Source organism: Temnothorax curvispinosus, unplaced genomic scaffold, assembly GCF_003070985.1.
Source record: "Temnothorax curvispinosus isolate PA1 unplaced genomic scaffold, ASM307098v1 QBEX01002391.1, whole genome shotgun sequence".
Lineage (NCBI taxonomy): Eukaryota > Metazoa > Arthropoda > Insecta > Hymenoptera > Formicidae > Temnothorax > Temnothorax curvispinosus.
In genome coordinates this window covers 200,282-226,932 of record NW_020212171.1, presented here as the reverse complement: position 1 = coordinate 226,932, position 26,651 = coordinate 200,282, and the positions used below count along the sequence as shown (strand labels likewise).

The 26,651-nt window shown below is 40.1% G+C and overlaps 1 protein-coding gene across 2 annotated transcripts; it reads left to right on the top strand.

The window, feature by feature from the left end:
* Nucleotides 1–1,513: 1,513 nt before the first annotated feature.
* Nucleotides 1,514–25,498, top strand: LOC112451586. Of its 2 annotated transcripts, none has more exons than XM_025011285.1 (8): nucleotides 1,514–1,777; nucleotides 4,964–5,953; nucleotides 6,666–6,744; nucleotides 6,861–7,023; nucleotides 22,478–22,675; nucleotides 23,743–23,935; nucleotides 24,008–24,306; nucleotides 24,798–25,498. In XM_025011285.1, the coding sequence occupies exons 2-8, from the start codon at nucleotides 5,713–5,715 to the stop codon at nucleotides 25,353–25,355; spliced, it is 1,731 nt and encodes a 576-aa protein (XP_024867053.1). In that variant the 5' UTR covers nucleotides 1,514–1,777; nucleotides 4,964–5,712; the 3' UTR covers nucleotides 25,356–25,498. The 2 variants fall into 2 exon arrangements, with proteins under 2 accessions (XP_024867053.1, XP_024867052.1); XM_025011284.1 differs by having other exon boundaries at nucleotides 6,645–6,744.
* The last annotated feature ends 1,153 nt before the right edge of the window (nucleotides 25,499–26,651 follow it).

The following is a 26,651-nucleotide window of genomic DNA, read 5'->3' as shown; positions in this document are numbered from 1 at the left end:
AAAAAGTCCAGAGATTTTTATGTTTGTACGTCTGAGAGATAGATGAGCCTTTTTCTACAATGATCTATAAGTTTACACCGATCTCTTGATACGCGTATCAAAGAATATATTTGAGCTGATCAGCCAATAATCGAACTAATTTACATAGTTATTTAATTACTATTTAATACGCGTATCAAGTGATCGGTGTAAACTAGGCCAGTGATTGAAGAAAATTATATTCGCGAGGATTAAATTTATACAAAGATTAAAGTTATAAAGGATGGTAAAAAAGATTTTCGTATTATCTTATATTTTTAAGAATTTTTTATATTTGAAATTTATAAAGATTAAAAAAAAATACCTTAAATTTCTTTAGATTTTATAAGTTTCCTTCGAAAATGTAGAATAAGAAATTTTCGAACATTTCAAAATTAAATATAAAGAATTGTATAAAAGATGTGGACTTTCTCAACATTGTTTAAGTGTTTCAATTTGTATCTAAGAAATTTTCTAAAAAGTTATAAAATTTATAAAGAAGTCGAAAAATTATGTGAGAAATTCTAAGAAATTTTTTTTATCAAAGTAGTTTAGGATTCTGTAAGCAAGTCAAGATCAATTAGGCTTCGTCCTAGGGTCTTTCATGTAATTTAAAATAAAAATTGAGATTCGATCTGCGAGTTGAATTTCGGACCTGCGTCACGTGTCATTGCGCCGGCTCAAAACGGGAGCTCTATTTTACTAATTGCACGATTGACGCCAGTACAGGATGTTTTTTAGAGTGTTGTGTGCACTTCCTCTCATTCGTTAATTGTCACGAAGACAGAGTTGACCTTCCCCACGATGAGTTTGAATGAGAAGCTTTAACTTTTTACACTTGGCTTTAGAAATATCTGGAGTGCACTAGCTTCTTTCAAGATACTCGAGAAAAATAAAAATAATATAGATACTTTCAACAAAATATTTTAAAATATATGTAAGAAATGTAAACATTTTCTTTTGCAGAGATTATGTTGCAAAATAGTTTAGTGTGTATATTGCCGTTTTTTTATTTATCACAATATAAAGAGATTAAAAAAAAACAAATATAAATAAATGAATTATTTAACATCGTTTTTTCTCAAAAAATACATACATATATTTGCTCTTATATGATTAAAAGTCGAAAAACGTTTTACAGCGTTAAGAGTTTATTTTGAATAACATTAATATTAATTTGACTAGCAATAATTATTTTAAATATTAATCATTAAAAAGCCTAAGCTATAAATTGTTTTTGAAGAAAATAAAAGATTAAATTTCACTTAAAAAATATAATAATATAAACAAGGAGAGTTTCAGGAATTTTATTTAGCAAACAATTTTGATCTTTGACTTTTTACGGGGCATTTAGAACAAGGGTCAAGGAAACAGGGCCGCGGATAAGAATATCTCGGCGTTGATTCGAGGAGTCGCGAGAAAACGTTCCCGAGGGCTACCCCTCGATCTAGCCGGGCTGCTTCCGGGGATGCTGCGCGCGCGCACCGGGGGTTGCGCTCCGCTTTCATCTCGCAGTTTCGCAGCCTCCCTTTCGCGACCCGTGTCAAGTCCACCGCGGCTCGATCGGAGGTGTGTGTGCAGTTTCCCCGTGTCTCGTTGTCCCCGGATACACCGGGACGTCCGGCCCGGTTACGATCGTTACTTTGTGCGGTCCCGGATCTCGGGATTCCTCACCGAATCCGCTCGTCCCTCGCTCCGTCTTCGGGTCGTGCACGATCCGAATGCATCGCCCCGCGCCGGAAAATGGAAACCGCAATTGGTACGTCTCAAACGAATCCTCGTCAACCAGTGCCTCGCCTTTGTGCGATAATCGAACACGGGTTTCGATTAGGGGAAGAGGTAGATTTATTGTACCCGATTTCTCGTATACGCGTTTCTCATACTCGTTCGCGACGTCTCTTTAAAGGTCACTGCATGTTAGATGAAAAAAAAATGGAACCGCGCGTCGCGTACCGTTCAATAGATATAAGTTCAAAGGCTGGTCACTTTCTAAGGTCACACACGGGAGCAATGCAGCGGATAGACTTAAAAAAGTCTCCTGATTGTGACGCCTGTACGGGGGGGTCCTGGCTTATGTAATCATTGTTAAGCAGCGAATGATTCTAAGAAGTTCACGGCGGTCAATTAATGCAAATATATTTTGTTGCATCGCATTTTGCATGAATTTACATATGATTTTGTTCCAGTTACGTACTTGATAGATGTGGAAACGCATGGATGAATTGGGGGAAGCATTAAAATTAATTTATAAATCTAAATTCCATAAAATCCTAGTTATTTGATTTTATTGTTATTAAGTTTAAATCACAGTACGAGCACGTGATTAAAATAAACGATAGAAGATGAAAAAGTAGCATATCCTAAAAAAATTATACAACGCAGCACTAAGCTAAAGATAAATTTGGGATAAATATTGAATAGGCACTTTATCAAAAATGAAAATGACGTAACTTTCTATTAATATTGCATTTCACTTCAAACTATAAAGTTTTTTGGAGAAAGGCAAAAATAAAGTCGAAAATACACAAGGCCGATCTTTCACAAAGCAATAATTTAGATAGAACATAAAAATATTTCTATTTTGTACAAATTTTTGCTTTGAAAAACTTGCTTTGCACATTTGTACAGTAACGTATAGGAAATTATATTTAATTTTTAATATATTATTACTTAGGAATTATAGTAAATTATAAGAATATTGTATGATTCTAAATTGAAAAAGCGCGGGCTAGTTTCAAGTTTTAAAAAGACAAAGTGAATATTAAAATTGTATGAAAATAGAATAATGCAAATATAATTCTCTAGTAAAATTTTGTATACATATTGTGCAATTTTGCGATTAAGATCTAATTAAAACATACCTGCACAATGAGAGAGAAGAAAGAGAAAGAGAGGGTCGGAGAAAAGAATAATGAACAAAAAAGTGTTTATTTTTCCATTTTTAATTTTACATTTTTCCGTCGTTCCGCTTGGCATCGAGATAAAAATTGTAATATCCAGCTGAGTTTTAATGCAAATTGCATAATAATACAGGGATAACGAATGTACATGCGAGCGTGAGGGTGCTGAATTTTCAACTAGTCGAGATAATTGTGTAAAGCAATTTGGATTCCGAAGTAAATATTTAAAATGATCGCGATCGCCTGTTGCGGATGCCTTGCAGCCGGTTGAGGGTTGTAAACAGGAGAATCTAGAAAAGAGCTGCCGTGACGCGTCGAACAGCTTCACCCAAACTGCGGTCCTGGACCTTGCAGCCTCCTCCTCCTCCTCTTCTTCCTTCTCCTCCTCCCCCCTCTCCCATTCCCCCATTTTTCATCGGACATTGCACCGATGCAGGCGAGGCGTATATGAGAAACGACTGCCTCGTCGCGCCAGAAGATGGGATCGTCATCCGCGGAAGGAGAAGCTGACTTATGATCCGGACTATTCGCCGTCCCTCCCATCTCCAGGAGTCCCGCAATCTGCCGCGAAAGAGTCCCGGAAAACTTACGTAATTGCTGCGGCATCCTCCGCTTCTCTACGACAGTTTCTTCTTACCGAAATGTCCGTATAAACTTGTAACGCTAAGCTAAACCATCACGAAGCCAGAAAATAGCGAAAGAACTCTACATAACAATGTTATTTATCCCAGAATGCATAATTATATCCATAGCAAAATTTATGTATATGTATTTTTACAGTAATATTTTTATTTTCCTACAGCATTTTATAATAGCATTCTCACATAGAATTTTCTTATATCAATTTTCTTATATTCTTATATTGGTTGATTTCGCACTTTGAAGACCGCTAAAGACGCGAAAATATCTAAATGCAGAAGCATAATATAAGTATTTTGACTGATAAAATGTATATTCCGCTAAGAATGTTGTTATAATTAAATAACCATGTGCAGTATAGAATACATTCTGCTAAGAATTTTGCAATGTTAATGCTCTCGTCGGTCAAAGTTGTTTACGCGTTATGATTTTATAATTAAATATATTCGCGTACAGAGAGTAGTTTACACCGGTGCCGGTGGGACGGAGTAGCGCAGAGGTTGCGAATATTCGCATCCCATCGAGTTAGCGAATACCGTATATACAAAGGCACTATACGGGGTGCGCGCGGGACCGCGGGATTACTTCGATTTTTACTTTATCGCCCCGCAGTCCCGAACAGGATAATCCGCGGTGTTACGAGAACCGCGATGCAGCGGGCACGTTTAACGCCAGATTGAACTTTATCCCCGCATATATACCCTTGCCCTCGTTGCATAGAATGCTGCCGGCGCGCGCGTTGCTACGGTGCACTTTGCGAGACCGAAGCCGAGGTCCGTCAAACAGGCCACGGCATGCATATATCGCAGCACGCAGCGGCATTATGCGCGCTACATAGCGTATCGAGTACATCGAATATCCATCGCCCGACGACGACGACGGCGCGCGGCGCCGGCGGCCCCATCGTCGTCGCCTGGATGATTTTCGCGGCGTGTCGCTTGCGTATGTATCGGCTGGCATAATCGCAGGCTTATAGCCTACATAAGGCGCTTACAGTACTGTGGAATCTTGAAGCGCCTATCTCCCCGTACAAGATGCTCCGAAATTTCCCGTAAACCGCGATGATGGCCTCTTTAGATTGTACGCGCTCGGTCTCTCTAGCAAGAGATTATTAAATCTTAACAGTTATCAAAATGTTAGCTCGATGATTAAACTTTAGCTAGAATTGAAGAGTTGGCTCAAAGTTAATTAAATGTTCTGTTATTTTTAAAACTTTTCAAACTTGATTCGATCGTCGACCTTTGAAGCTTTAATTTATTACTTATTGATTGTAGAGTATCTTAAAGGTAGGGCGAAGAAATCATGTCGTTTTGCGTTTAGAAAATTGAAAATAAAAGTATGTCACAAATATTATACAACTCTGAGATCGTACTTTTAATTAACCAGAGAAACAAAATTTGTTGCAGTGACGCATCCAGATTTGCCAGAAAGAGAAGAATAAATTTTACGACAGACGGCCATGCGAATAGTGAGAAGGCAAACGATAAGGACGAGAAAAAGAGGATCAAGTGAATGCAGATGAAGAAGATCGTTATTCTGTAAATTTTTTCCCAATGTAATTTGTAAGCCGCTATTTTTTCAACGTATTATTTGACAGCTGAAGCGCGAGATAGAGCGGCAAAAAGTACGTTTAATAATGTAAGGAAAGAGTCGGGACAGAGAGGTTTTTATCTCTTTATCACCATGTTTTTAACATTGCATTTGATATCGTTACCATTTAAAGTAAAGGTGACAGAACGACGATCTCGTACCGCATTAATAGTCTAGTTCGACGTGAAAGCTCACAAAGATGAAATGACGTGCGTGGGCGATTGCATGTATATGTACATATATATATACGCACGCACGTGAAAATGTAAGGCTCCTACGCGTTTCCGATGCATTAATCTATCAGCGAGCAATTTCTGCGTATCTTTTTGAAGCGAGAGAGGGAAAACCGAATTAAATGCGATAGATTGACTCGCAATTGGATTAGTCGTGGTAGCGAAATGTCAAAGGGAGACAGAGAGGCGGGATGATCGCGGAAACAAAAGATCAAACGCACGCGTAATCACCCGTGCGTTAGCTTTGCCCTTGGGCCCCTTGCCGCTCATCATTCTACGCGATCGACGCGGATTCGCTTGGACCGATTGGATCTCTTGGGTGATGCATCGGGATGGCGGAAACGATAGCACAGAATCGTACAGCGTACGACAGAACGACGACGGCGGAAAAGCTGAATCTCACGTCGATGACATTCCTTCCTTCCAACGTGGTCGCGGCCGCGTTCAACGCCGAGACGACTAATCCGTCCGCAGCGATGACGGGCGACCCTGCGGTCGTCACCACTATCAAACCTCACCATCGCGTCCACAACGTGACGGAGTATCTCGTCGAGCAAGACGAGCTCGATCACAGTAAGTAGCACGGTGTACCGCGAAGAAAGCTATATATAAAAGTGTTTGATAAAGACAGCGAAGTGTGGGTGGCGTCGCCTCTTCACGGTCCGAATTTTAATTAATTATGCATTCGAAAGGTTTAAGACGTTGGATTTTCAACGAAGCCGTCTTGACGCATCTCTTGACTGTATTTCAAAGTCGGCCGACTTAAAGTCACTTGGGAAATGTCGTCTAGCGAGGGCCGGGAAGATTCAGGAGGATGTCTGTTTTCAGATAAACTTATCACGACAAAAATTCAATTCTACCCGGCAAAAGCTTAATCCTGAAAAATGTGATGGAAACTAATAAAGAAAACGATATTTCTATTTTATGAAGTTTACTCATTTGTTTATGAGAAGTTTGCGTTTTTAACTCTTCCGTTTATAAATACTGAAAACAGATTTTTGAAGGAATCGTTTTTTTTTTTTATTCAGTTGTGCCTCGAAAAGGATTCGAAATAAACCGAGACATTAGTGTGTAGTACCACCAGCGTCGTTGTGAGATAATCGCCACAGATTTATTTATTTGTACATATCCGTTTCTGTCGATACGCCGTGCGCGATACGAATAAGCTCTGACAGGATAATCATACGAAAGGATCAGCTAGTAAAAGATTCAAGTTATTATCGTATACTTTCGCTTCAAGAATTTTATGATTATTGTATTTCAGGTATCCTTGCCAACTTTTCAGACATACAGACCGTTTTGCTTGCATGCATATCGACGTTATTACCGCTGATCATCGCCTTGGGGATCGCCTTCGGCGTCAGGTATGCTAATTTTTGCTTATTGCGAAAGAGATACGCCATCCGCGGAGTGCCGGGCCGGTCGGTTATTTTTTTTGACACGCACAGCCAGCTATATGTTTTTCTAATATGCGTATCAGGCACGTGTGGCGAAAGTATCGGAACGACAGGGACAGCGGGAACGGTTTACCCTGGTACAAGAACGTCTGCAACCGCGATAATGCAGTCGAGTCGCAGCATCATCATCCGCATTCCGGAAATGTTCCCGTTGAGGCTGCCACGAGGGTTCTCTCCGCACAAGACGTAAGTTAACGATATTTTAACAACCTTCCCAAGCGGGCAAGAAAAATCTTGTACGAATAGAATATTGCTACCAACGGGGATCATCGATCAGCATACTTTTGGTCGGACGAAAGTCGCGCGCGACGTAGAATTTGATAGAATTTAATCAGATATAAATTTCTCTTCATCGATAAAATTACGAGGTAATTGTATTAAGAATGTGGACCATGTTGTAATAAAAAAAGACTTACTTAGAATAATGATAAAACCGCACGCGAGACCCCTTTGCTAATTGGGGCAAGATTTTTCGTAAGTCGCGAGAGGGAAGACCGGCGAGTAGCTTGAGAGGAAATCTAGGGAGAAGTGCTTAACACGGCTAGCGCGACATGAATACGTTATGAACTTTAATGGAATCGATACTAGCCCGTTTGATCCTCGTATGTGCATGCTCGATTAGCTTACATAATACGGTAACCACGCAAATACCGTCGGCCTTGGTTTAAATCTTGATGCTGTGCCGTAATAGGACATGCGGCAAACATTTACGGAACTTGCCCCAGATTGCACGATGGGGACGTAAGGATGTACGTACTGTACGTATACAATTGTCACGGTTGTTGCGCCGAACCGAGTCCGCGCGGCTCCCTACCGATCGCACGTGCAAAGCAGACATTATATAGCGACCGCGAGGAGCCGAAATCTATGGCTACGGATGTACCGTTATAACGCTTTGCATTTAATAGCGATGCATCGCCGCGCTGTGTTGCGCCCATTCGTCTCGCTTGACCCTTTCGGTTGGCGGATTCCTTCCGGCTAAAAACCTCCTCGTAAAATATCAACGCGCACACGCTTGTCTATATATACAATTCTCGCGTAATTGAGTCCATGCTCGATAAATTCAGAATTCAAATTCGACCGAGATTTCGTTACATTTTACAGTACCGCATATTGAGATTGAGTTAGAATTTTAGATTGATGTTGAAATAAGAAGATATTACTTTAAAGATGAACAACTTTATTTTGAAGAAAATTTAAGATTGAAACGTTATTTTTTCGCATCATTACCGAACGAGTGTAGATTGAGTCCTGCCTATTTAAAATTAACGTAACTCGTCTTCGTATGACTCACTATTTGCAAACTTTGAACAATATTTTTTGATTATTCGAAAACTTTAACGGTGCAGAAAGAATTAAAGTTATCAATTCTTTATATACAATTAAGTTATTTATCATTTCCCTCTTCTTTGAAATATACCCTTGGAAATTTTAATTTTAGTAAAGTTAAAAATATCTTCTTGTTTATTAAAAACTCTAAACTTGATTTATAATCACCATTATTTTAAAATAATAGAATTCTAATTATGGGTGATTAGACTTTTTAAGTTGGAACATACAGAATATTTAGGAGCTCATTAATCTACACGGATATAATTAGATCCCGAATAAATTCTAAATTTCAGAGATTTATAATTACCTTACATTATATTTTAAAATAATAGAATTGTTATTGCGGGTAGCTGTCTTAGATTTTTCGAGTTGGAACATACAGAATATTCAGAAATTCATAGAGCTCATTAATCAACACCAGATATAATTAGATCCTGAATAAACCACGATACCGAGCGGCAAAAGTTGATTTAAATTAAAAATGTTAACGATAGCCGGAGGATTCGCGAAATTTGATCAAGTTGTTTCATAAATATCCGAGTTTCTCCAATTTCTCCAATCATATAGCTGCAGTTCCAACTTTTATTTTCGTATCCGCAACAGTCCTTCGCAGACAGAGTTATAACAGATCGCGTTCACGCATTGTGCACGTGGCCAATAAATTCGCGTTTGCTGAGCCTACGTAGAGGAATCCATTAACTTTGCCTACCAATTGACGACGCATGCGGTGCATATTGTTCGAGCTGCGTGTGTTATACGCGCCCCGGGCGAGCGTGCAATCGCTCTCTTGTGTGTAGGCGAGCACAACGTTGCAAACGCACAACGCACGCACGTGTACATATACATCACGCACACATTATTGTTTACGTATGTGCGTATGACTCAGCCAAAAATACCGTACGTCTGCTTGGCGCGGAGGAACGATGGGATTGACCTGATTTTAATTTCGCGTATATGCGATCGCGATAACTGGCGCTTAGCTGAATTTTTCAGCGTTTCTGCCGACGCGTGTTTACCGCAAATTGTTTTCGTTCTATCCGCGCTCGGTTTCGTCGTGCCCACCGGTCGCGGTCGTGGCGGTGCAGATGCAAATGTCGGTGCGAGCGAAGGTCAAGAAAAGTGCACTCCAAGTACGCTGCTAACTTTAACTCCCAATGCAGCAACATGCGCGATATAACTATATTGTATATAAATAATTTATTATATAAATATCTTATCATCGATTACATAAACGTGAAACTTGAAAACGAGTTTAGAAAAAAAAAAGAAGTAAAGGGAGTAAAAAGGAGTAAACACCGTTTATATATCAGCGTTTCTTTTTTCCAAAATCAAGTTTCAAGATATTGATCTTCTTGATTACAAATATTTATCTTACTCGCCAAAAATGATTAGGTATCTTAATTATTCTTATTAACAATAATAAATTTTCCCGGTACAAATAGCGCGATTACGTAGTCGTACACAGTCATTCGATTTTCAGTAAAGTCTGAAACGATAAGATTCTAGTAAAATTAAGTCTCTCTCAAAATTGAAATGTTTCAAGTAGAAAAAGATTTCTTTCGTTGCAAAGTTAACGGCGACGCCGCGTAGCGTATGTCGAATAATGGCGAAGAAAGCTTCGCCCACTAATGAAATATATTATACGCCTTCCTTTACCACCGTGTTCGACTGCCCCCTCGACCGTGGTCTGCGGAGCAAAAGGGCATATAATGCATAAACACAGACGTCGGTGAAAGTTGCATACGATGTTTGACTTCTGCAATTAAACCGGGCCAGCTTTCCATGCGACGCGATTCGTTTCATTTCGAACGACGCGACGGTTTCATTATTAGTACCGGTAATCCGCCTCTCTAATTTCGCCTCTCGCGTCGTCGCCTTCGCGTACTTTCTAATAAAATTGCGGTCAATCATTTCCAGTTTTCTGCGCGGCGGCGCGCAAAATATCTCTCTTTTGCAACTCTGTTGCAACAACATTGAGCGCTGTAATCCAATTATAGAAATTTTTGAGAAGCATTATTATTAATAGATTAAATTATAACTTTCATTACCGTCATGTATATTTTGCGAAATGAATTATTTTCAACCGACCACAAATACGTCGAACCATCTTAAACAAACACCCTCGATACTGGAGTCCGAATAAATATCCGTGGAAGAGCTGAATTCGAACGAAAACGCAAAACGTACACGTGGCTAACAGTTTTTGTCGTGCGAGAGAGAATTTATCGCGCGAATCAGGACCGAAGCGGAGCAAAGCAGCGACCGAGCAGCGCCAACTTTCATTGATCACACATGTCCCTACAGAATTAAATGCACTTGGGAACGACCAGAAGCGAGGCTGTACAGCGAACGAACAATTCAAAATAATTCAGGACGAACAGTCCTTCCGCGAAAGTGGAAAAGTAAATTTCGCCGATGTGAACACACGATATATACGCGACAAAGCAGTATGTTTGTCGAATGCCCACATCGTTTGCATTATTCTAAATTCATTTCTCTTTATAGAAAAGAGAGGGAAAGAGAGAATATTCTACACTATTTTGGAAGCAAGCTTTCACTTGGAAATATATCCGACTTCTTCAAGTTTGCAAAATTGGTTGCAACTCGGCGAACGTACACATATACACATATACCGATATTAATTCACATTCACACAATTATCACAGACTGACGTCAACATTTTAAGTTTCTTTTTTTAGTGTTTTATCACTACTTTGTCAATTTTCCATCATCACTGAAGCTCATCGATTGCATTGTCAATACATATCACAAAATTGTACAGCAGGTCTTTTCTATTCATGGTCTATTTCCGCGATTTTTCGATCGAAAGACGAAAAAGATGGAACGCTAATGTCTTTCAAATGTATATTAGTAAAATACGAGAGAAATGAAAATGTTTCAAACAAAATATAAAATAAAAGTGAGAGTCAAATGTATATTAGTAAAATACGAGAGAAATGAAAATGTTTCAAACAAAATATAAAATAAAAGTGAGAGTCAAGAATTGGTGTCTCGATATATAAAACAGACGCGATTTGTAATGCACGTGAATTATATAACGTGCTTTCTCTACGAATGCGCTCGTTCTTTCACTTCTGTAACGTGCACCAGAAGCAAGTATGTCAGCAACAAGCATAAAGAAAGCTGCACTTTTCATATATATTCGTATCTTTATATCTGATATCTCGAATTAGAGCAACAACTATGCCTCCTCTCCCCCCCCCCCCTCAAAAAGGTGATATTCGAAATAACACTTAGAAACGTCCGATTTCTTCCAGCTGCAGTTCTATCGAGCAACCAAGATTAGTCGTAAACTCGGCAAACACGTATCGGCATTCATTCACATTTGCATATCCTAAATGTTAGATTCCGGTTCACGTGCGTTTCCAGGGAAAAAAAAACTCTGTAGGAGAATGCACTTCTCACTAGTTCGAGTTGCGGAGAACGGAGGAGTTTTCACGACGGTCGGCGGGCCCCCGATGTCGCACCCGCACTATTTTCCGGTAATAGAGCAAGCGCGACGACGGCTTGTCTATGTCGGCCGCTAGTTGCCCGCGTAGTACTCGGTGGTGGGGGGTACTGCGCGCCTTCTTAAAGCCTTGCGCTTTTTTCAAAAACGGCGCGCTACCCCCGCCACGCTTGCTCTAGCCCCCCACCTAGTCCCCGCAAACGCATATGCGTTGCATGCCGCGGAACTCGCCCCCCTCCGCGCCAGCCCCCCTTCCGCCGCCCCCTCTAAATCACACTTTCCCGCCCCACCCCCTATCCGTAGAGCCGTTGCTCTTTCGTACCATCGCTGCACCTCTCGACACGCATACATGCACACGCACACAAATACATGTGCTGCAGTACTTCGCTGCTCTGCACGTCTCTCGCGCTCTTCGGCTACGTCGTAGAGTGCCCGCATCTCTGTACGCACATTTACACGCACAATACTCTTGCCTCTTCCTCCGCCTCCTCGCCTTTTCTTGATCGCGAACGTATTTTTTTCACAACGAGAATTTTTGCGGACTCGATTCAAGGAGCTTTATAGTTGCGAAGAATTTGAAGCAACTTTTCCTTTTTCCTCTCTCCTTAAAAAAAAAAAAAAATTGGGGAACCTATTCAAAATGTTCAAGTAAAATTACATACGCACGAGCGATCAATCGCACTGAAATATTCTTCGAAATCGCCGGCATTATTTAATAATGCACTGATGTGCATTTCAGCCTTTTCACCCCGTACATCCTTTTATTTTATCTGTTTTATTCCACGACACGAACACACAGCGCCTGTTTCATATGACGAGCAAAGGGAAGAGCAGCTACCAAAAAGAAAAGGCCTTTTGTTCCAATGCATTCTGAATACGGGCCTTGGATTTCAATAATCGCTATGTACTACATATGCAACGCGAACGGACGTAGCGATAGCGACAGACCGAGCGCCGAGAAAGTGTGTCATTGTTTACGCATAGTCGGTTTACTCTGCGACTCGTGCGCCGATACTTAGCTTCCACTCGTCGGCTGGCTTAGTTTCCGTCGCGATATTTTGAGATACGCGTTAAGCAGAGACGCGATAAAGTGTTAGATTAGACTGAAAAATGATTCATCCTAACTGAACATCGCGACGAACGTCGTATTGTCTTTTCCCTCCTCATTGAACATCGTTCTAGCTTGGAGAATCCAAATTGTTGTATTCTATGAGTTCGAAACCTTTTATTTCCAGAGAGAAATACCTTTGTACGGTTCAATGTTCTGCGAAGCGTACACTTAACGATATAAAAAAGACACGGTCTTTTACATATTTACTATGCATGAAGTGAATCATGCAATTTTCTTTTATAACGAGTTCAATGTTTGAAGTTCGATATTTCTTGACATTTGATACTTCTTGGCATTTTTGCTACATTAACTATATTCACAAACAACAAGGAAAAAATGAGAGGCAAACGCGATTAGTCGCGCGTGAATTAACCATACGTAACATTTAATTAACAATTCAAAGTTATAAATCGTACGTTTCGGCTTTATTTAGAACCGTCTTCAGCTGAAGCACTCTTTTTCCCTATTTCTTGTTAATTTCAAAATCGAGTCTTTGGTTACTCATCCATTTATTCATACACTATTAATACTAATCTAATAGTATGTATTATTAATATTAAATAATATTGTTAATAATAATATAATTATTAAACTATATATACCTTATATCGTTAATATAACATAATTTAATAGTTAATATATAACTATTAATAATATAACGTTAATATTTTCTCCACAAGAAATTAAGTGGAAAATATATTGCCCAGTTTAACGTGACGGTGGCGGGCTTGATTCGAGTGCCACGCCTTGACATCGAAAGTGATTTCGAATGCAAAGAGGCGTTCGCACTCGAGAGCGATCAAACTCATTCTTAGACGCGATTAAGTGCCGCCGCACATGGCCATTTATTTTTATCCAAAGCAGACACCACGAAATTTCTTAGCCGCGGCACCGAGTCCGGCGCATTGCGATAACCCGAACGACTTGGAAAAAAAAGAGAAGAAAAGTAATGTACGTGCTACATACTTTCCCCGTGAGTCACCCTATTTATCCATACCGGACTTCAATGGCCGATCGCATCTTGCAATCGCGAGGACGAAACTTCGTTTTGAGCGCGGGCTATATGCATATTAAATCGTCGTTTCTGCCGAGCGTGCATATTGTATATACATAAATACATGCGCGCGGGGATAGCGTGAGAGAAAGCGATCCGCGCTTCGAAAAATCGCTCGCTTGCTTCGCGAAGACTTCGCGAAGACATTATAGCTCGCTCCGAAACCGGTGAAAACTAGTCCCCTCTCCCCCCTTCCTTCTGGCTCCCCTGCCGACGCCGGTCGTCCTCCCGGTCGCTCGCCGTGCGATTGCAGCGTCCGGTGCTAAAATAAAAATCGGAATAGGAGCGAGGGGGGAATGCCGCGCCGATCGAGCGCGAGGAGGTAAGTTAGGTCACTGGGCGCGTTAATGCGCCGGCTAACCTTACTTTCGCATTGCTAGATTCAATTCATGCCAAGGCTGACCGGGTGCGTTGCCCTCGATTGCCCCTATGCCGCCGCCGCCGCCGACGTCGTCGTCGTCGTTGCCGCTGATCTCCCCCTCGCTCTTCGGCAACCGGCCGGCCGGTCGGCCGCGCGGCGTTCGCCGCCGCTAGACGCTCTCGCTCTATGCACCCGAAGCGTGGCCGATACGACGCACTGCACACGCGTCATTCCCCCGCAAAAAATAGAACGGACCGCGTGGCTAGCGGCTATTTAAGGGATGTTTAGAAAGTTAAAAAGAACGCGAGTGACAGTGGATTTTCTAAGACTCCGCTCCTTGCCGCGGACAGCTTTATCGAGGCCGCCGGCGACGCTCTATTTGCTTACGAATCGTAAAACCGACGTCGGAGAATATTTTCCCTGTACTCTTCTCAGATACGCGGAATGTTATTTTTATATGCGGTTTTAGGGGGAATTGACAGGGGATTAACGTGCGAAATTGGGAATTCCATGTTGATGTTGCAATCGTCGAGCTTCTTTTTTCCTAATCCTCTCGAGATCTCTGTTCTGGATTCGTTTTATTATTACAAGGCTCCCTGCGAGCACTCAGGCGAATACGTTTGCTGCATTCTTCCGTAGACAGACAACGACCTGTTCGTGATTTATATAATTCGAATATAAATAGCATATGCGGAAATGCACATTGTCCTAAAATCTCATTTATCTCATAGAACATTTTTGTGAATATATACACGACGAACTTCGAAGCGTTGTGTAATTAAAAAATGGGGTATAATATCCGAGATTAGAATTAAAAGTACACGAAAAATTAACTAACAATAAGGTAAACTAAAGTTGAGGAAACGAGCGGTTTATGAAATTAAATATCGCAATTCTAGATACGGACACAAGTCGCTCATCGCCCATCAATGACGAGTGCAGAGCCGCTTCACGGTCGAGCATTATACGGAATTCAATCGATTTCTCGGTCGTATTGCACGACAATTCTTCGATATATCGTCGCGTATCGTGTATCATTTTCTCAATAGAGTTTGCCACAGCCATTCATTGCGTTACGTATTGATCCCGGCTACTCTTCAATGCATTCAATATGTAACGTGCGTCAAGTTTGAAATAAATCTCCGATCAATTAATAGCCGCGCGTGGATTTCTCCCGGCATCAGATTTCTCTCATACTTATTTCCGTCTCTTATGTTCATTTCCCATAAATGTTTATTATCAGGAGGGTAACGTGTATCTCACATTAAAAATAGAATTTAATAAAGTTAAAGCATTTACGCACATATATTGTCCTGATTAATCGATAATCGGATTGGCTAAGATAGTCTTTAAACAATGTATAAATAATTAAATTCCTAGTACACTCCTAGCATTTATTTTAATCAGTTTGACCATTTTTAAATAATTATTGAAATTCAAAATCAAACCCTCAATATTTGAATTAATGCGAATAAGATATCACATTTAAATGTGTATCGCATTACATTCTCACTAAAATATAAGTTGCAAAATTAAAATACGACCAGTTTTTATATAAAATTAAATTAAATGGCATTTATATTCACTGTAAAATTCGTAGTGTCAAATTATACTCAATTTGAGTCATTTTTAACCATTCCTGCAGGTCGCTACTGTTCCAATTCAGTATATCGTTAACTTAATTAAAACAATGTTAATTTCACTAAACCAATGGAGTTAAAATAATACTGTTTCATGTTAAAATAAATTTCGACACACATGGTAGCTAAAAATAACAAAATGTTATTTAACTCATTGGTTTAAATTCATCCTTTGATATTTAACAGTGTTCTCTCGAAGATTAATGTATATATATGTTAAGTTTAAAGCCTAATGCGACGTATCAACGCGTGGAAAACAAAACCATGGAAGATCTTTTTATCAGCAAAGAGCTTCATCCGAACAAACAATTCTTTACCGACATACTTCTGATAGCTATAGACAAATACGTGCCACCTGTCCGCTTTTCCTTATTAATCTTTTTTAAGTGATCAATCTCATATATCTGACTCGAATCGTTCTTCTATCTATCATCATCGTCGCCGTCGTCGTCGTCATCATCATCTCGCTGGTCGACTCACGATTACAATGTTACGCGGGTACGTATCTCGCGCGCGAGATCCACTCGGCTCGCGCGATTCCCCGGGCCTCTTTATCCGCGCCGATCGCGCCCGTACGGCGCGCGGCGGTTTGGCGGTTCGGCCGTACATTTGTCCATCGGTGCGCCTCGCTTTAACCACCCGTTTATTCGGCCGCACGTCCATGCACCCGTCTTTCTGACCATGCGCGCGGCGCGGGCCCGCTCGGTCCGTCGGACCGGACCCGCTCTCGCCGCGTTGTATCGTGTCCGCGGGGTGGCTGACCTAACCGAAGGGGTCGTTGCACCCGTGCGCCTGGGTCCGCTTTCACCCCACCACCGTCTTCCTCTCTTTCTCTATACTTCTTCTGATCAGCTTCGCGTGCGCGCGAGCGCAGCCAGACCTATCCTCCCGTCAACGTCTTGCTTCCACCATCGCACTGTGTGTGACGGCGGCTCTTCCTCCTTTCTCCCTCTCTTCTCTTCTTTCGTCCTCGTTTTCTTATTATTATTCTCTTTCTTCCATTTCCCCTCGCTTCCCCCTTCCTCCCTCCCTCCCTCCTCCCGCCCGCATCCTGGTCTTCTTCGCTCTTATCCTACGTATTGTCCATTTCGCTCAAACCCCGGCTGTGTAGCCGGGTCCAAAAGAAATTATAGTTATTTGCCACCGACCCTTTCGGATAGTCGATTATTTCGCGGCAGTCGCCCATCCCATCACCCTTCCCCTCTCTCGCTCTCCCCCCCTCCTATTCTCCATCTTCCCTTGCATATCCACTCTTTCCTCCATCTTTGATTGTGATTAAATTATTTCAACTAATGTTGAAAAGAGAAGCATTAACTATTAAAATAATCAAGTGCTACAAATAGATATTGATTATTTTATATTATTTCACAATGGTCCAACAGGATAATTGTTTACTAGAAATATTTAATTCTTTGTAGAAAACTCAGAAATGTGATGTGCAATTAGCAAAAAAATATTTATTGCCCTTCCCCACTTATTCTCTTCTCCTTTCATCTTCTTCTTGCTTCTTTCTTTTACTACTTCTCCTTCCCCTGCCTCTTATCACTGATTACGGAATTTCTTCATCGCAGAACAATTAACTCTATTATTTATGGCATTGCATTTCAATTTTATTTTTTAAAATAGAACGTTTTTTTATAATATTGCTAAAAAATACTATCAAAGATTTTAGTATTAATAATAGAAGGTCTAAATAAATCTCATATGAAAATAATCTCATAAAATAAATCTCATATGAAAAGTTTAAATTTCATTATATTGTAATATTACATTTTTCAATATCTCGTAAGCAATATTAAAAATTAAATTAGTTTTTATAATCGATAATACAAATGACAAAATAAGAAACATTGAAAAATGGAGCTTTAGGAGGTAAGATATACGGTTCAAACCTAATAAACGTGCACCTATATGTACGTAACGTCATAATATTGAAAGTCAACGTTATTAATACGAACGCAACAATCAGATTTTTCTGAGAGCTACATGCTAAGAATAATCAAAACGCTACATCACAAGGCAAATTTAGGTTTTTAGCACGGAACAACGAAGCGCAGTTATCGAATGACGTCGGTGTAAAGTGATAAGGCTCGTTGTTTGCTATATTCGCGAGGCGTACCAGACTATGATAGAGATTAGCTTATCTCGACTACGAACCACAAGGAGGTCTCTGTTCATTTGCCAGCACTATGTCAATATTATTTCGCTGACCGCCGTCACAGCCCGAACTCCGAAACTACTTTTATTCGCTCTCTTCTCTCCCTCTCTCCCTCCCCCCTCTCTCTCTCTCCCTCTCTCTCTCACTCACTCACTCACTCACTCACATATATTTCTGATAAAAAGAGATCAGAAATGTTAAGATTAGTTTTTCAAAGATAACAATGTTAATATATAAGAAAAAAAGGGGAATAATAATTCACTTTGGGGAAACGTTTTCTAATTTTCTAGAGCGATACATCTTTAGATAATTAGTTTTAGTCGACAGATCGATTTATTAAAGCACAGTTAAAAATTTGAATTAATATACTGAAATCTTACGACAATGTTATTTTTGGGAGATAAAATTCTATCTTATAAATTTGCAAGCAGAATTCATAAATTTTTGCCTCTCACTACGAGACGCAATCAAATATTTAGTTCGATTCTCGCCAATGTCAAAATTCCAAGTCTGCGCATATTTGCTTGCCATTAAAATAGAAAGATGAAACTCAAAGCCGTGGTATGTACCGTTCGCTGAAGTTGCCACTACTTTTTATCCCCTTCTCTCTCTCGCTTTTATTATAAAGGTCAAATAAATTCGAGTAGCCATTTCGTATCTTCTATGGCTGTCTTTTCTGAAACTGCCGTCGGCCATAAATGTTGCATGAGCATCCAAAGTGATTGACATTAATATTTAAGCGGCACAAGGGAAATGAAACGCGAACTGTTTCAAAATATGATAAACGCTACCGACTTTAATAATTTCGTTTCGTTCAACGTTTTCTCCTATTCGCAATATTTCTTATTATTCTTTTCTAATAAATAAAGAACGCGTTATGAAAAAGCTACGGTACAAAGAAACGAAATTTAAATACGCACACGTAAGCTATTTCAAATAACATTTATTTATCTCAGAGGAGGAAAGAAAAACTTTTTTCACATTTATTTTGCATTTGCATCATAAATATTCTCACAACTTGACGGTCTTAGCTTTTGTCATGTAGTGCTGTCAATGTAAAAGATCAATGTGGCATTTGCAACTTTTTGTGTTAAATCTGGAATTGTAAGAATAAAGTAAAATATGCAATTCTTTCTTTAAATTTAAAGATAAAATAGCTTGCTTTTAATGTAAATAATAATTATTTAATGTGAATAATAACGCAGACAGCCTACGGAAATAATGTGAGATGTGCAGATTACGTCGGAGAAGCTTAAAAATCCTTCAAGGTCATTTTTTTATTTTTCGGTGCATCAAGCATTCAACAATCAATTATCAACGACACATTAGAGCCTGACCTCGGCGACGAAATATCGCGCATCACCATTGGCTAGCCTTTCACATTTAACTTCTACTAATCACAAATGCAAATGTAATTTTATATGAATTTTTCAATCCTCTAAAGGAAGAGAGCTCGATAATATAATATTGCATTAAGAGTTAAGTAGTTATGACTATTTTCTGTTCTATGAAAGGAAATTGACGGCAAATTTGCAAAGATATACTGTAAAATTATGTGATACTTTTCGACACATCTTATTATTTATTTGTGTCTATATCATACTGTTTAAATGAGTTTAATTTTATATTGATATGCTTCGCCTCTTTTATTTCTCTTTCTCTCTAATTTAATACTACACTTTAATGAACTTACATAATGTTTTTAGACGATTTGATTAGACGACGGCAATTTATTATTCTATACGATTTTAATCAGCTCAGACACCGTGATGATATGTAATCAGATTTCAGACTGCTTTAGATGACGAAATAATTCAAGGCCGCTTTTATCCAGTTCGTGGCTATCTATTCGTATAGCCGAGGTGTGGTATAGAAAGACTAGACATTTTGACCGTCTGGGACCTCTAACGGTATTGTCAAAAGATGCGTCACGAATTGAATATCCACGCTACTTTTGGGCACCTCAACTAACGCACGTTCCGTTCGCTATACTCTTCCGCTCAATCCACCTATCTTGTTCTTCTCTCGCCGTCGTTTCTTTTATTAAACAAGAAAATTCTGAACTAGATGATAATTGCAACTTACATAATTAGAAGAATGTAGTATTATATTGCTTGCACATATTTTTTGTCATATTGTTGTAAACTGACATATTTTTCGCAAACGATATAATTTTAATATATCACGTATTTACAAGAACTCTTGCTTATCACTAATGTGCGGTACTTAAATTAGATTAATTTTAAACAATCAAACTTTTTTAAAATTAATTACGCTAATTGATCTCATCTAAACAAATTTAGCTCTTGTCAAAAATCAGTAAGTATTTTCGTAAACTAATCACAAATTAAGTTAGCATTATTTTGAAACCAATGATAGTCGTTTAATACAGTTTAATGCTTAAATTTTTTCAGTATTATATAAAAACCGGTTAAAATATATCCCATGTATTATACGCTGATTATTCATCAATGTATTCAAGAAATACAATTAAGCAACTCTGTAGCGCAGTCATTGGGAAATTATAATGGTCTACGCTGTAATGTATTCTGTCATTGTATATAGAACGTTCGCCTATAAATGTCCTCCATCCGTCGTGACCGTCTGCAACCTCTAACGGTGTTAGCAAAAAAACCAGACGCAAAGTGGCGAATGTCCTTGAGTGCTTAGTGCTTGGATGTCCGCTAGAAGCGACGGTATTGACTACGACTCAATACGAACGCGTATTATAGTCTATGTATGTATGCAACGCACAAGTACGCGCGGATTTACATCTACAGCATGGTCGTGATATGTGCCAATTTTCTGTAATTTGTTGGCTATATTTTGGAACGATTGGTCTCCATTACAAAGGCGCGCACGCGGATCGGAAATTCAATTAATTCCACGGTTATTTAATTGAACAAATTAACGTTGATTAACTTATTTATCGAATATGTTGTCTAATATCGGCCCTGTTCGATATTAATGAATTGTTACGGTTGTGTTCTCAAAATTGCGTTAACATTTTTATAACGCTTCTTATTTTTGTTGATATTACCCGCCTCAATTATTTGTTAATTGGCGACGTAATTTTTCTCTAAAGACTAAAAAAGGCAAAAACTATTGATTGAACTAGTATGTCTTCACGATTCTATTTAGTATTCGGGTGACTGATTCATGGCAAAGGTAAAAGGCCACGTGTATGACCAACGTAACAGCCGGCCAAAACTCATCTATGTTCTCTTTTCTGCGACACGTGATGCCGCTGGGCTTCAAATATATGTAAATAAAAACGATAGATGTATCAATCTTTAGAAATCGAATGAGTTTTTCGAAAACTTGTTAAAACTTTTCAATTACCATATGTTACAGCAGTAGTTTAAGAAGAAGATTGGGGTCAATCGAGAGCGTGGGAAAATAGTTTCCTAGTTTTCTTGATAAAATTTATCGAGTTTGATAAAATTGCTCGTACTTAGAAATATAGCGATTCTGCATCGAACTTTTTGCAAGAAGAAAAATCCGTTGTTTAACGGTCGGTAAGCGCTTTGAATAAAATTTTCACACGGCCTACGTGACGAGGGCACAATCTGGGACAGGTGGCTGCGTAATCTGTGAACGTGTATTAAAGTGTAGCGTTTTCATCGAACCGATTTTAGAGGACAAGTACACGCGCGCGCGCGCGCGCGTTCGCTCGCCGACGATAATAACTCGCGCGTGTATTCTACGCTCCGTGTTTCGGCGCGTATTTTCGACTGCCACTCAGCCGAAGTACCGAGGCCTGGGCCACGCAATGATACCTGCTCGCTTTGGCTAACGTGACGACCGGTGTGTGTAGCGATCTAACAGAAAAGGAACGCAGAGACGCAGCGCAAGAGCAATGCCCCTTGGGTCAGGTTCAGTACCCTTTGGCACAAGGCACTCGGAGAACGACGTAACCGGCATGCATCTGCGCGCGTATAGGTGAACGCCGTGTACACGCGAACACCTACTTGCATGCGAGATGGCCTTTTCGCGACGCGATAGATAAAAAACTGAACGAGAGACGTTGCCTTCTTCTTTTCCTCCTCCCTTCTTCCCCACCCCCCGTCCTCTTCTCACGCGCGTTTCATAAATTGGGACAGCCTCGCTCGCGTATCGACTGTAACTAAATCTCCCGTATCCTGCGCGAAGCATTCTTCGGACATCGCCAAAAAATCACCGCCGTCCTGCGAGCGTTTACGCCGCCGAGATTTTCGAATTGTTTTACGACGCCGCAGATTTTTCTATTTTAGAAAGAAAAAAAAAAAGAAAAATTAACGTAGAGTATCTCTTTAAATTTCTGATTTAATTTTTCATAAACTGATGCTTTGTATTTTAATAATCGACGAAGGGAAAAAATGTTCTCTCTTACCCTTTTTTCGCACGTTTTTACGCTCTCGTCGAGATTTCACTCCGCCGCGCGGCAGTGACGAATGAAACGGATTTCTGGATTCCTGTTCTGGATTTCCTCGCGCGTGCCTCATCGCGCGCGAATGTATTTCTATGGATTTTCAGTTGGTGAATGGCCTAGACGTACCCCGATACATGTGCGAGACCGAGGTGATGGAGGACGTAAACGTTGCCCCGGCGGCGGCGGCCGTGATGGAGTACACCACCACTTCCGGCAATCATACCAGCAAGAACGCGAACGGGAACATCATCACCCTCACGCTCAAGAACAATCATCTTATCGTGGAAACGGAGGAACGTGCGGTACGTACGGCTTACGGAAAATTTCCGGCGTTGCGACGAAAACGCGTCGCTTGTAATGAATCCCTTTCCTTTCTCCCTATATTCATCGCCTAAATGAGACGACGCGACGTGAATCACCGTAGCGAGACTCGTCGGTAACCGCGGTAACCGGGTCAGAGACTGGGCTCGTTTTCGGGCCGGGGAGTAGATTCGTAATTATCGAACTTGGCCGACCCTGGTAAGGTCGGAGGTTGTGCCGGGCAATTTCGCCCCACCTATCCGTCCTACTTACGAGCCTCGTCTCATTCGCGGCGAGGCTCGTTCGCGTCGAAGATTCTCGAAATCGTCCGTCGAGCCGCTCGCCGCCTCTGCCGACACCTACGTTTCCTCTTCCTCTCTGACCGCGGCACATCCTCCTTCTCCCTCTTTCTCTTCCTCCTTCTATCGTCTGTCTGACTGTCTCGCACGCTTCCTCATTTTCCACCCCGATCTCTCTAAATGCTCTACTCGCGCTCTGATTCAATCCGTTCTTCTCGCACCTATATAAAGTGCCCCAAACTTTCGAACAAGGAAAAGGCGTGGAGCCGATTCGGGTCCGTAACTCGGGCCTGCATTAAAAAAGGGGGAAAAAAATAATGGACTGAGTAGATACGCACGAATTCCCGTGGGAGAATTGGAAGGTTTGCCCAGAATAATGAATTTCCTCGAGTATCATCCTGATTTTAGGAAAGAAATTTGCGTTACACTTTATTTTTAATTTTTTTTTGAACTATTATTTTGTCACTACTGCATAAATTATTCGACATTAAGTAACTAGTGCTTACTGCACGTATTACTTTTGTGTATATAAATATTTAATTTCGAGATTGTAGCAGAATTTTGTTTTAACTTGTGATTGTTGCTCAAAAAAATATTTAAAACGTACTTGTTAAAACAAATATAATACAGTAGATCAATCCTTTGTTTCAAAAAAGAGAGCTGTAGACTATACTTTACGTATAGTTCGAATACTTTATATTAATTTTTAACAGAAGAGAAAACAGTATAATTATAATTCGTAATTTATGAATATATTTTATTATATTCAGGTAACGATGGAAGATAACAAACCCACGTCAATATACAAAGACAGCGGGTGTTCATTTGTGGTAGAGGTGCAGCCAGATTATGACAAGGAAGAGACGAAGGGTAACAAAGGGTCGTCCGATGATGTGACTACTGGTGTCACCGATCAACAAGCTCTGGTGCACAGGGAGGAAATACCGGACGACAGATCTTCAGGTGATTATTCTCCGTGATGGCGTAACATCTCGTTTTTGTGATTTATCATCTATTTTGTCGTGTCTTATGCAGCTTTCGAAAATACGCGACTGTTCGGGAGCACCAACACCGGTCTGTCACAGTCAGATCTATCGATATCCAGCCAAGGTTCGGCTAATCCAAGCTATCGCTACGGCAATCAAGTCGAATACGATTCCGGCCATCTTGGTTACCCCATGTACGGTGGTAGTTACGAGTCCGATGTGCCGTCGAGGAAACTGGAGGGACGATCGAAATGGGTGGAGTTCGACAAATCGCCGGATATAGACAAGATACTGTTAGACGACTCCAGAAATTTTACTAGTGAAGAAGAGGAGGAGGAGAACAAAAGTGTAAGTAAAGAGAGTAGTTAATTTATCTGAATCCTTTCCCGTGTGCAATTATCGTTTCGTTTCATTTTGATAGAAATTAAGGAAGAGTAGAGCCCCCGCAACACTGTATCGACTCTAGCTTAAGCTAATAAAATTTATTCCTTCAACCATGGATTATTCATTAATGTATTTTTTTTATGTTAAAATAAGTTTAATTAAGATTTAAAAAGTGTTTTGTTACCAATTTATATTTTACAATTTACAATTTACATTTTGTTACCAATTTACATTTTACATTTTACAATTTGCATTTTACATTTTACATTTTTAATTTTACAATTTACAATTTACATTTTTGGAGATTTAATTCGCTAAATCATTTAAATTATTAATGTTGAAAAATTTCTTTGATATTGATATTAATCTATACTTGAAATCTCACACTATTATATACATATGTAGATCGATCAGAAAAGATCCTTATAACACGGAAGATGTTCGTTTCCTTTCAGCCGCAGTTCTTCGGAAAATCAAAAGATATGTCGTCTCTGCAAGATGTTGTGAACGCGGTGGTACGGGAGGACTCGTTGGATATCGACAGTTTCCCAGATGCCGTGCGATCGAATCCGAATCTCCAAGTGAACGGCACGACGCCGAACAAGCTCGAGATTATGGAGCAGAAGGCTCTAAGCAACGACTTCGCCAGCAAGGCGGAGAACAACAAGCCCGTGATAACCGGCGTGCTGCTGAAGGACGACGTTCAGGAGGACGCGTTCCAGGAGCAGCAGCGTAAACTGGGTAACGGCACGCTTACGCCGGAACACAAGGGGGACAGGACGGCGGCACGCAAGCCGGAAGGCAGTGTCTTCGTGCCGAGTCACAAACGAGCGGGCAGCATCCCGCCGCGACTGATCGAGGAGACGCTCGAGATGGATCGCAAGAAATCGCTCGACATCTACAATAAGTACAGTCAAATCAAAACGAGTACCAGGGGCATGCTGCCGAGCTTGAGTCCGAAATTCGAGCTGCTGCAGAACGAGGTGAGTCCGATCGAGGAGAAAGAGAGTTAATGTGCGCGCCAATCAAGGAAGGATCTCCCATCCCCCGCCGTCCCGCTCCCCTCGTCGTCGCCATCGGTTTCTCGACTGTGTGTCGTCGGGACGCAACATCCTCGGGATAAATTGCAACGAAAGATACTAGTCAGGGATTATTGGAAAAAAAAAAAAAAAAAAAATGCAGCGAACACACGGTTAATGGTGTACTAATGGTGTAGGAATTATGTTATTCTCTAATGTATGTAGCGAATATTATATAACGGAGTCGGCATCGTAATGGTCGGTTACTACTATCTATTTCAGCAGATGGCAACGATCTCGTAGATTTGAGTCGAATAGACGAGTACCTTCGCGAGTACCTACGCAAATTCTATGCGACGAGGAGGATTTAACGTAAGAAGTTAGCGCGTAATATGTATAAGCAATTTAATCAAAGAAGGAGAGATGCGGTCGCCGTGAAAACACTCCACGCATAATTGCAATTAAAATTTTTTTCTTTCGTGCATGTAACGAAAAGTGTAACACATGGATCGGCAGTTACGTTTTTTAAATTCCTAATTCACAAAAACCGCTTATTTCATATGTAACTTAAAATATGAAAGAAATATGTCTTTTATATGGACCGTGCTATTTAGTTCAAGCTGATTGGAGAACTTTTCACGGCCGAAACAAACGAGCGATAATGATTAATGTTAAGTGTAACGTACGTCGATCAGGAGCTAATCAAAAAAGCATTGCAAGTAAGAACCCTTTTTCATCGTAATTTCACGTAGACGTAACAGTTCATCACTCGACTTGTGATAGTGACGTAGTCATATATTTCGTGAAATTAACATTAATGATATTAGAAAATATACATATGCGATACTCAATCTTTATCTAAGTTCTATTTCTTCATCAAGAGTGCATAGTCACATTTTGAATTTCTTTCACAAAATATTAACATTTTTCACTTTTTGATGGTAAAATTAATTACTCATAAATCAAAATTTTAATTACTTTTTAAATATTTTTCAGATATTTAAAATTCGTAATTTAAAAGAGAAAAGTTTTAATAATAGATAAGTCGGTTCTTTAAAATTCGTGTAGTTTTAATGCCGTAAAAGCGTTAATAAATTAAATAAAATTCGTTTCCTATATAGATACGCGCGCGCGCGCGTGCGCGTGGTTAAAATTCGTACATGCCTGGAGTCTCGGTTCGTAGCTGCTATGAGTTCATTAACATTTTCGATCCAGGATAAGCCACTCGAGAATCGCTACTATAACGATATTATGCATTGTAGTAATCGTAAGTTCCTTAGAGCGTGAGAC

Coding starts and splice junctions, on each gene's coding strand:
- LOC112451586 (XM_025011284.1), top strand. CDS start 5,713: ATGGCGGAAACGATAGCACAGAATCGTACAGCGTACGACAGAACGACG. Junction 5,954..6,644: donor GCAAGACGAGCTCGATCACA/GTAAGTAGCACG, acceptor ATTGTATTTCAG/GTATCCTTGCCAACTTTTCA. Junction 6,745..6,860: donor GGGATCGCCTTCGGCGTCAG/GTATGCTAATTT, acceptor TATGCGTATCAG/GCACGTGTGGCGAAAGTATC.